Source organism: Procambarus clarkii, chromosome 35 (assembly GCF_040958095.1).
Source record: "Procambarus clarkii isolate CNS0578487 chromosome 35, FALCON_Pclarkii_2.0, whole genome shotgun sequence".
In the NCBI taxonomy this organism is placed as follows: Eukaryota; Metazoa; Arthropoda; class Malacostraca; order Decapoda; family Cambaridae; genus Procambarus; species Procambarus clarkii.
Genome location: NC_091184.1, coordinates 36,355,285 through 36,365,323, shown reverse-complemented (window position 1 = coordinate 36,365,323; position 10,039 = coordinate 36,355,285). Strand labels below are relative to the sequence as shown.

General features: G+C 42.8%; 1 protein-coding gene across 10 annotated transcripts in view; it reads left to right on the top strand.

Moving 5' to 3' along the window:
- LOC123768425 (uncharacterized) overlaps nucleotides 1-10,039 on the top strand; it is a 46,828-nt gene that overhangs the window by 17,327 nt on the left and 19,462 nt on the right. Inside the window, exons 1-5 of one of the 10 annotated variants that reach the window (XM_045758943.2) lie at nucleotides 63-110; nucleotides 1,671-1,796; nucleotides 2,377-2,424; nucleotides 5,303-5,455; nucleotides 8,628-8,752. In XM_045758943.2, coding sequence (XP_045614899.2) covers nucleotides 87-110; nucleotides 1,671-1,796; nucleotides 2,377-2,424; nucleotides 5,303-5,455; nucleotides 8,628-8,752 — 476 coding nt within the window. In that variant the 5' untranslated portion in view covers nucleotides 63-86. The other 9 variants (XM_069336348.1, XM_045758944.2, XM_045758946.2 and 6 more) reach the window with 9 other exon arrangements.

Below are 10,039 nucleotides of genomic sequence, written 5' to 3'. Positions count from 1 at the left end.
AAGGTTCGGAACAGTAGACCCTGTTGGAATATAACCAGTCTGTCAATCGGGTCAACCCATGTGTTGCGTTTCCAAAAGGGTCGCCCATGTTAGAATCGGTGAACGCCCTAGTAATATTGTTGAAAACATCTTAATAACTTATTAAACCAAAGGTCTTTTTATGTCAGAAGAACGGCAGAAACTGGATCTATATATGAAAACTCTTTCAGGACAAAATTTAAAGTAAAACTAAAGATATTTGTAGTTGTATAAAAGTTGCATTTTTCATCGGTCGTAGAGCCGGAAATCCGCAATATTCATCTCAGAACAATGCTTATTTCACGCAGAATCGTTAATAAACGTAAGATTTTTATACGTCTCAAGAAAGATTGAAACATAATCTTACTTTAATCTAGTTTTACATAATCTAGTTTTACTTTAAATTTTGTCCTTTTTGATCAGTTTTTGATCAGAAAAACATAAGAAAAACAGATAATTATTCATGCACTCAAAGTAGATCATCAAATGTCATAAAAAATCCAGCACTGACTTTTCTTTTTTTTTTGCAGGGATATTCCTGTGCGGGCCCTAAGCCTCTGGCTGGCCCACTAAATGTTGTTTGTTTCTGTTTTACTTGGGCGGAGTATAAGTATTTATGACTCGTATGGTCGCTTCAGTAAGAATTTGTCCCACGTGTTTAACAACTTCTGCTCTGTTGAATCTAAGTTGAAATCTTAATGGGTTTGTAACTCTGCACTGTGTAGCATTGACTAATTTTCCTTAGGGATACTATCTCTAGTGGCCTCGACGAGGACAGGAAGCCAGTGGCTAGTCAAAAGGTTTCCCCCCCCCCTATTTGTCCTGATGATTTTATTGAGCTAAATTTTTAATTTCACCAATGCTTTGGCATTTGCAGCTTTGTCTGGTAGGCAGTTCCATTGCTTTATAACCCTATGGATGAAAAAACATCTCCTGTTTTTGTCCTACATTGTGGCTTGTTGAGCTTGAAACTGTTGCTCCTTGTTTGTGACTCTTGGAACCTGGTGTGGTTCCCATGGTTTGGATGCTCCCATGTGGGTAGCCAGGGAAGCTACTGAGGGACCCACCAGAAAGAAGTGTTGCATTATATTAACACTGGATTTTTGTTTGTACAGTAGCTTTTGTGGTTTGTATAGGTATACTGTACTATACTGCTCAACAAAATACCAAAGATCACTATATCCTTCATGATATCTATAAGCCAATTGTTGTGACAAAAATATATTTTCTTTATTGAAAGGAAAAATAATTAGAAGGTATATGATGATTTAATGCGATACATTAATTTATTAATATTTTAAATCTCTAATTACTACACCTTACGCACACCTAGGTATGCCTATGATTTTCCAATAACATTGTGGATTTCTAGGGAAAGAAAGTTGGTTATTTTATTTTGTTGGAAAGGAAAGGTTGGTTGGAAAGTTGATCCATCAACACACTTGGTTGATAAAGGATCATATTTCTTGCCATGCTGTTAACATTATCAGTAAAGGTAATGAAGCATTTTCACATGTGTAAACACATGTTGATAGATAACCTTTAGTTTTAAATTGTTCAGCTTGACTGTACTGTACTGTATGTTAAGTGTGTAAAAAATAATTAAAAACCTTTTATAGATAGCATTTAGTAAACAAATTTTGCAATTGCAGGAAAGTTTAATTATGGAAACTAGTACACTAACACCTACTAACAAGGATGTGCTGCACAAGAGGGTATCATCATTCCAGGGACTCTCAAAGAGTTTCAGATTTCTATCATACATCAGCCAACTAGGGGTGAGTTGTTTATAACAAGTGTCATTTTACAATATTAATAATTGAAATATGATGATCAAAAAGTTATTATATCCAGGATCAAATTCATCACATCATTAGGACTCTCCAGTAGGACTACTTTATTTTTCATGGGACATAATTTTTGTTTAGGTTTGTGCTAATTGTGTGAAGTCTGGTACATGCCTTTGCATATCAGCTTACATTTGTGTACATTGGTGTAAGGAAGATGCTTAAAAACCTTAAATCTGAGGGTGTTTAAATTAATTCTCTCTCCTTGTGGTTAGAAGAAATGGAAGCAGCACATCACATTCACATGAGGATGAGCTAATCTAGGTTAATATATTTGAAATATGCTTGTGATGGATAGTTCTCAAAAGCCTGGTGTGTTTGGCTATTACTTGGTGGTACTAGAATTAATCTCTGGTAGCTATCGGGGCTTACTAGAAAAGGACGTTTGATTACAGCACACTCGGCACTTAATTTTTGTGCTGCACTTTAAATATTTGTATTAATTTTAATATTATAATATAAAATACAGTATAGTACTGCATAGGTATTGATATTATATTTTATACTGCAGGCACAGCTTAATTCGTCATCCAGTGTCACAACCCATCCAAATCCACAGGTGAGTGTTTGTGTGTGTGTACATGTCTGTCTATATTCATGTGTTTGTGGTGGAAGTTCCTGAGCCAACTTCATAATTCTTAATTGATTGGCACCTAGGGTTTGCATGTATTTCTGTATGGCCACCTAAGTGACTCTACATAACTTATGCACTGGTGGTTACCAGATAGACTTGCACAAGGTATCAAAGACTCGTTGTCTACAGAGGGCAAGGCCCTTGCAATTTCCTGTTGCTCCATCTACATATGTAATAGGGAGGAACATGGGGATCAGAGATCAACCCAATACTGAGGCTGACATGGCCAAAAGAGCACTACCAAAATTTAAAACTGCTGAATAAGTGACTCCAATATCTTTCAGTTCAATTTACCAGTGAGTGTAATAGAACATCAGGAAAAAGAGAGGCTAATAGATTAATGGGAAGTGCCTTGGATTATGTGGCCTGCACCTTGGATCACCAGGTCTGTGTTATGGATACCCAGGGTGAGTGTCCCAGATTCCCAGGCGAGCCACCCTGGATTTCCAGGCACACTGCTTTGGATTGCCAGGTGGGCTCATCTCCAGATGTCCTGGATTGCTGGGAAAGTGTTGGTATTCTCAAGGGAGGTGTGTTTACTGGCTTGTCTGTGAGGCTTGTCTCCCATTTTGACTGCTGCTGCCAACAGCAGTTAGCTTACTGTGTACCCCGATACTTATCCTTTTAGTGGCAGTACAAAAATATGTCATGTGGATGTTGTTTGACATGGGTTTTTAGATTTATCTGTGCACCTCATATTTAATTGTAATGATTAGTAACAGTGCATGCACTGCAACTGCCATGCATGACAATGAGAGATTACACATAAAAACCAGGTCATTTAGATCATACTTCACATAATTTTACACAGTGGATATTACAGGGATAACAGAAGTTTGCTGTTTATGACTTCATGCTACATAGCTTGTATTCTCATCATCTCACCTGCTTGTTTACTTCCTGTTTTCCAGAGGGGTTACAGTTCCCAGTGGTCCCCCATGTCAACTCTTTTTTCCTACACTGAAAGATGCTGGGGCGAGTCTTCCATGCATTTCTTTGTTGAGAAGACATCTATGGTTTTTATTCTAACTCTTAAGCCTTGGCTGTTCCTTATTTGTTCCAGCTTTGGATTTTTCTCTTGTCCTGTCACCAGGGTTAGTGCTCACCAGGGACCATTGTTCTGTGGGGGAGTGGGTCTTTTCTTGATGCATCTTGGCTTGGACACCCAGGTTCTGGGGTTTGCTTGAAGGTGTCTTGCTTTCTTCTTGTTCTTAGGGAGGTGGTACTCTGGAGATAATTGCTTCAAAACCATCACATAGTTAATGCTATTATCTACTGTCTATCCATGGTTATGTTAAGTTTTGTTAAGTTAGGTTTTATTAGCAGTGTATTTTATTAAGCAGTCCCTGTGGCAAAGTGGTTACATACTCGTCTGGCATTTTGTGAGCGCCTTGGCCTGGGTTCGTATCTTGGCTGGGGAGAATTCACTGGGTGCTAATCCTTAACTGTAGCCTCTGTTCACCCAGCAGGGAATGGGTACCTGGTTGTTAAAAAATTTGTTAGGTCATATACCGGGGAAAATTAGGATTTCGGACTTGCCTGAAATGCTACTTACAATTCAACCAATTTTTCACACTTCTTCTTTAGATCATTGTTGTCAGCAGCAGTGGCATAACACAATAATAATAATAATACTTGTAATAATAATAATAATAATAATAATAATAATAATAATAATAATAATAATAATATTATTATTATTATTAATAATAATAATCAAAGACATTATGCATCTGAAGAAAATTCTTTTTTTCACTGCTCAAGGATAGCTTATCTAACGTTAATAAAAAGTGCTCAGTGGTGACCCCTTCAAGTGGCACCTAGGGCATGTGCCATATTTCCCATAATGGGTTGTCAGGTTTAGCCAGCCAATGATGTGTATGTATATTTCACTATCACAGCTTTGTTTGCAAATATATTACAGCCACTTTCAGGGCTAGAGGATTATGGCAGTCCCACTGAGTGTTGGTCTTTCATTGTCTCTTTAATGTCCTGTGCCCTAAACATGAATGTGTAGTGCTTCAATGCTACTTTTCTCTTCTTCCCTTGAGTATGCTCCTCTTCCAACCAGATCCTGGAGAGTTGGGGCAGATGTAGCTTGCCTTTTCCACCTATTGACTGGATTTTATAGCATTTTCATTTTTTCACATTGAGATTTTTTATGGTTTTGCTTCGTTGTTCAACTTTCTGTGGAACATTCTTTCACATTTGCGAGATAGTCTTTGATTCCCATGTCTTGCATCTTTGGGGTATACAGGAATTACTAGTGCTGTAAACTCTGGGGAGCTACTCTGGTGTTGCATAGAAATTATTATGTCATTGCACACTGATCTATTTTGTATGCATGGCTTTTTCTCACAATATGAATAACTTGATAACGGTACTTATGATTAGCTCAAGTGTGAATGCAGGGTTATCGTCTTGAGATGATTTCGGGGCTTAGCGTCCCCGCGGCCTGGTCCTCAACCAGGCCTCCTTTTTGTTATACATCCCAAGGAAGCAGCCTGTAGCAGCTGTCTAACTCCCAGGTACCTATTTACTTCTAGATGAACATGTGCATCAGGGGGAAAGAAACTCTGCCCATTTGTTTCCGCCTCCACTGTGGATCGAACCCGGAACCTTAGCACTATGAATCCCACGTGCTGTCCACTCAGCTGTCAGGCCCGTTATGAAACGGGGTCATGCTATAATATTAATGTGTTTATTAATTACTGTATTACATTTTTTAATGTCTTTCGGTACTTTTAGAAACACGAGCAGACCCATTATCATTTTGTAACACTTTACTATCTGTTTTGAACAGGCCTGTGGTATATTTGAGACTGATTACACATACCAGAACCCACCAGCACCAGCAGTTTTAAGCGAGATCCACAACCTGATACAAACAGTTGTAGCCGAAAAGGAACTGTTGCTTGAAGAGCTACAGAAACTTGACCACCTGGCTGAAGAAAAGGTAATCGACTTTGGATAAGATAATTCATGAGTTTTAAAAAAATATGAAAACGATGTTGAGAGAGGTAATTAACATATCAGTTATAAATAGCTAGGAGGCAGGACATAAAAGGCTAAATCCCACTCCCCAGTAATCACTGATAGGTAAACACTTGAAAAAGGCATTTTATTACATTAAATGCTAGATTTCTGGGGGGAGCCCCGTCGGGTCCCCGGAGCTTTACCAGGCTGATATGCTAATGTCAGACTTTGGCATCAGTCATGTGTATGGAGTTCTAGGGCCTACTGGGGACCACGACCAGAACCTGGCCCCCTCAAGGGGGCCAGGCAAGGGGAGCATGGCCTATAGAAACCCCCGTGTGGTTGGAAGCATTCTATGTCTGCCATCAACTGGGTCAAGCATCCAGAAAGGTAAGCATTCCAAAACAAACCCCTATTCTGGTTAAAATTGCTACCAAAAGCCAAACTAGTGGATAGAACTCCCCAACAGAAAACAAGCAAACTAGTATGACGTCACACGTCACCGCGCCGCTGTCTGCGCAGCTCCCCCCTCCCCGGGAGGGGGAAGGGGGAGCCCCAGACCTCCCACGCCGGCTATCCACCCATCAGTTCTTCGGCAGATGCTATAGGCACCGGTTGTGTGCTCCGGCTCCAGTAGTTGTTTCAGCACTGTATCTAGCGTGTGGTACAGTGCTGAACACCACCGGTCTTCTAGGTGGTGCGTGAGCCGGGAGTGAGTCTCCAGTACTTGGGCTGCATGCGCCTAGGATTCCCTTCCCTAGGTGCCCTGTAAGTACTGCCCTTGGGGCTTGGGGGCCACCTTCCACAAGTTCCTTGGGTTCTGCCCCTGCTAGGCCGTTTACTGCTTGGTTTTTGGCCGTTCTTTGTGTGCTCGTGGGTTCTGTCTCCCTTGTTCGCCTTAGGGTAAGGGGCAGTTTTGCACTGGTGGGGCGCAGGGTACTGTGCAGCTTGTCTCCACCAATCATGGCGGCTGGCTCTGTTCCGTTTGGGTACGCTGCCCTCTTGCGGGGTTTTCTTTTTCTTTTTGTTTTTCTACCTGGTGGGGGGTCTGCCTTCATTCTTGCCCCTTGTGTCCCTTGCGTTATGAGTATTTTTCTGGTGGTTTCCCCTGCTAGGTCCCCGTGAGTGTACACGTCCCGGGGGTTCAGCTCTTAGAAAGTTATTTGGTAGCTTTGGGTGCCGGTTAGCAGTACCCTGCCTGGGATTACCTGAGTGCGAATCCTCTTATAGTAAACGCTCGGGACCCTGGGAAACCCCTGGGGGCGAGTGGGTCCGATGGATGTGACCCCAGAGTCCACCCTCGCTTCCAGCGAGTTTGAGGGTTGCTCTCACTCCTTGTCTCAGGGTGACTCTGTTTTGCCTCCGTCTTCTGCCTGTGGGGTCGATGACACCTTCGATCCAAAGTCCTGCGAGTTTTGTTGCTCGTTGTGGCTTGGTTACCCGGTTGTGCTGACTAAGCAGGTGCGGGCAGCAGGGGCATTGCACTTTGAGCCTTGGTGGTGGCAACGCTCTCGTTTGTTTGCTCCCCGGGAGTCCCGGGGCTGCCCCGTTTTGGTTCATGTTGGGACTTGGGGGTGTTGGTTGCTTCGGTTCCTTCCACGCCCCCTTGTCTTTCCCCTGGATCCCCCCTTCCTGCCTACATCCGGTTCCTTACCGTCTGTGGGATCTGGGCGGGGTTTTGATGGTTTTGGGACTCGGGCAGTCTCGGGGAATTCCCCTCCCGGGGTAGTGATGGGGGCATTTGAGCCTGTTCCTCCAGCCGTGTTGTAAGAGTCTGCCAATGGGCTCCCTTCCTTAGTATTTTCGTGGCTGCCCCGGTTTTCTGGTACAGCCGGGGCTTTGAGGGGATGGCTCGGCCCCGGGGCCTGTCGTGTCGGTTCCCGGGGCTGGTGTGGGGCTGACTTGGGGGCTTTGGCCCCGTAGGACCCCGTGGGTTTTTTTTCTCCCCCTCTAGGCGGGGCTTGTGGTTACGTGGAGTGGCGTTTTTCCTCCCCACTCGCTGTACTTGTTGTTGGACGTCAGCTCCTCCCCGGGCTTGGTTCCTTGGCCTTTGAGTCGGTTGGTTCCGTCCTGTGGGTGGATGTTCCCCCCTTTTTGGGACGGTGTCTTCGTCATGTTTCCCCGTTCTTGGGGTTCTACGTGACTTCTGGTCTCGGGTGGGACTGTGCCTTTGTGCGCCTTCGGGACTGCTGTTTGCTTCTGTGTTCTCGAGGGTTCGGGAAGGTTTTTCACTACTTCCCGTATTATTGGAACGTCTGTCAGCTCCTAGTCCGGGTTGCCGTGTTGGGCCACTTGTAGCCCGGTTGGGCTGCTTGTGGCCCAGTTGGGCTGCTTGTGGCCTGGTTGGGCTGCTTGTGGCCCGGTTGGGTACTGTGCAGCTTGTCCACAGGTACTAATGTTATAGGGTTCGAGCTAGTTTTGGGTGAATCAGTTATTTCTTTTAAATTGTTTGCAGAGGTTGGCTGTTTTAATGCTTCATTTTCTGTAGACCTTGCATTTGTTCATAAAGCTTTGCTGAGTTTCTGGATGTTTTTCTGGTGGGGTGGCATATTTTCACTTGCTTCCTGTGCCTCTGTAAGAAGATGAGGTTCTGGCTCTGACCCCGGTAGGCAAAACACAACTCCTGTGATTGATGTAGCCCATTAAATTGGGGGAATCTCAATGAGATAGCTTCAAGAAGCAACCACAGCTCTACCACCAAAGTGTTTCATCACATTCAGTGCTAGGTTTTTAATACTAAGAATTAAGTTTTTAAGAAACATTTTATGAATAACCCTTGGTTATTCTTATTTTATTTATTTACTTGGTTATTTTAAGAATAACCCTTGTTATTCTTAACATAGCTGTAAGCTCTTTCACCCTTCCTACTTAATAGTGAACGTATGAATTATTTTGCCAGTAAGGTTAAGGTAAAGAACTGGATAGGTAACCTCATAATGTACATATAACCCAGCCCTTGACTTGAGGGATTTGAATAAGCCTTAATCTTTCTTTTCCTGACAGGGTAGACCCACATCCATAATATTTCTGTGCATTAATCTCAATATATTCAGCAAGTTAATACCTGTGTTAAATTTTCTATTTACCAATTAGATAATAATAATTTACATATTTTTGAAGCTTAATGTTCATAATGTTGTTCTCCATGGCAGGCGGAGTGTGAGTGTCTAGAGGGAAAAATAAACCAGTTACAAAAGAAAATAACAGATAATGAGAAACTGTGCAACCAAATGCCACAGTTGAAATCCAGCATCTTTAAATTAAACAAACTTGAACAGTAAGATTTATTGTTTTTAAATTGATTTTTTAACATGTAAAATACTTCTCATCCTATGCTAATTTATATATAAAATTTATAGCAAATTTCTGAGCTATGCCACTATGCTTTCAAAGGCAAAGAACCTGACCTCTAGACAGGTGGACAATCTACAGTATATTGATGCAGTAGAGATCTTCTCAAACTCTCCCTGCAGGGTGATGCTGATACTAGGGAAACACTGGACAATCCTTTATCTATCCAAATGTGTTTTCTGCTCTTTTTCTCTTTCCTGGCAAGCCCAGGCTTGCTAGGGCTTTTCAGGTCACCTCTTCCACCTTCAGGTTTCAGTGGTGGCAGATGGGGCCCAGTTTTGGGTTGTGGTGTGCCCTCCTGGCAATTGCTTGCATGCCTGTGTCCTTCTTGTGAAATCCTTTGAGACCCACTTTGTGGCTGGGATTCCTGGGTGTTTCTTTACTTTTTTTATCTGGTGCTCTTTGGTATTTTGTCCATGTTCCTGCCTGGTCCAATTCTGTGAGAGAGTGCTCTCTCAGCGCAAAAACTTATTGCTTGCATAGCAAGCACGGGTGCTTGCAGGAGGCAACTCCGTTATTTGGAATCCAGAGTTGCCCAAGTTTGGGATCAAAGTACTCCGTACATCGCCACGTGTACAATGCGGTCAACAGTTGCGACCTGGGTCACCTGGGTCAGCTGCAATGGATAATGCAGGACTCCGTTACCAGGAGTAGGATACTACCCAGTCAGTGGGGTAATTTTAACTAGTATGGTAGTGGGGGGTGGACACGAGGACTCCCCTCACAAAACCGTTGGGAAGCCGGACTACAAAAGCCCCCAACCCCCTCTGAAGCAACTTACTTGTGTTGTTGTATGTCCTATTGGCATTGAGTAAAGTGACGTAAATTACTTGTGGGTGTGTTATTGAGGCGATTGTCTTTGTGACATTGTTGTGTATGCATTTTCATATGTTGATGTACTGTAGTGTGTTGGTGAAGTAGTTGATTTGACAAGGGTGTACACAAAGTGTTTCAGGTTAGTTCATTGTTGTTGATGACCTGTCCAGTGGGTCTAGACTTTGTGTGTGTCTATACACCTGTCAAGTGGTGGGTCAAGGAGACCTACTGAAAAGTGGTAGTTGTCAGATTTAAAGTGTCTCTTGATTTAACGTAAAGTGTGAGGCTGTGTATAAGTCATTAAGTTGTTGAATAAGTTGTTATTCTGTTTACACAGGCCCTTATGTCATTCCCTCATTCTGCAGTACTGCCCCCATTCATTACCTTACTTACAATT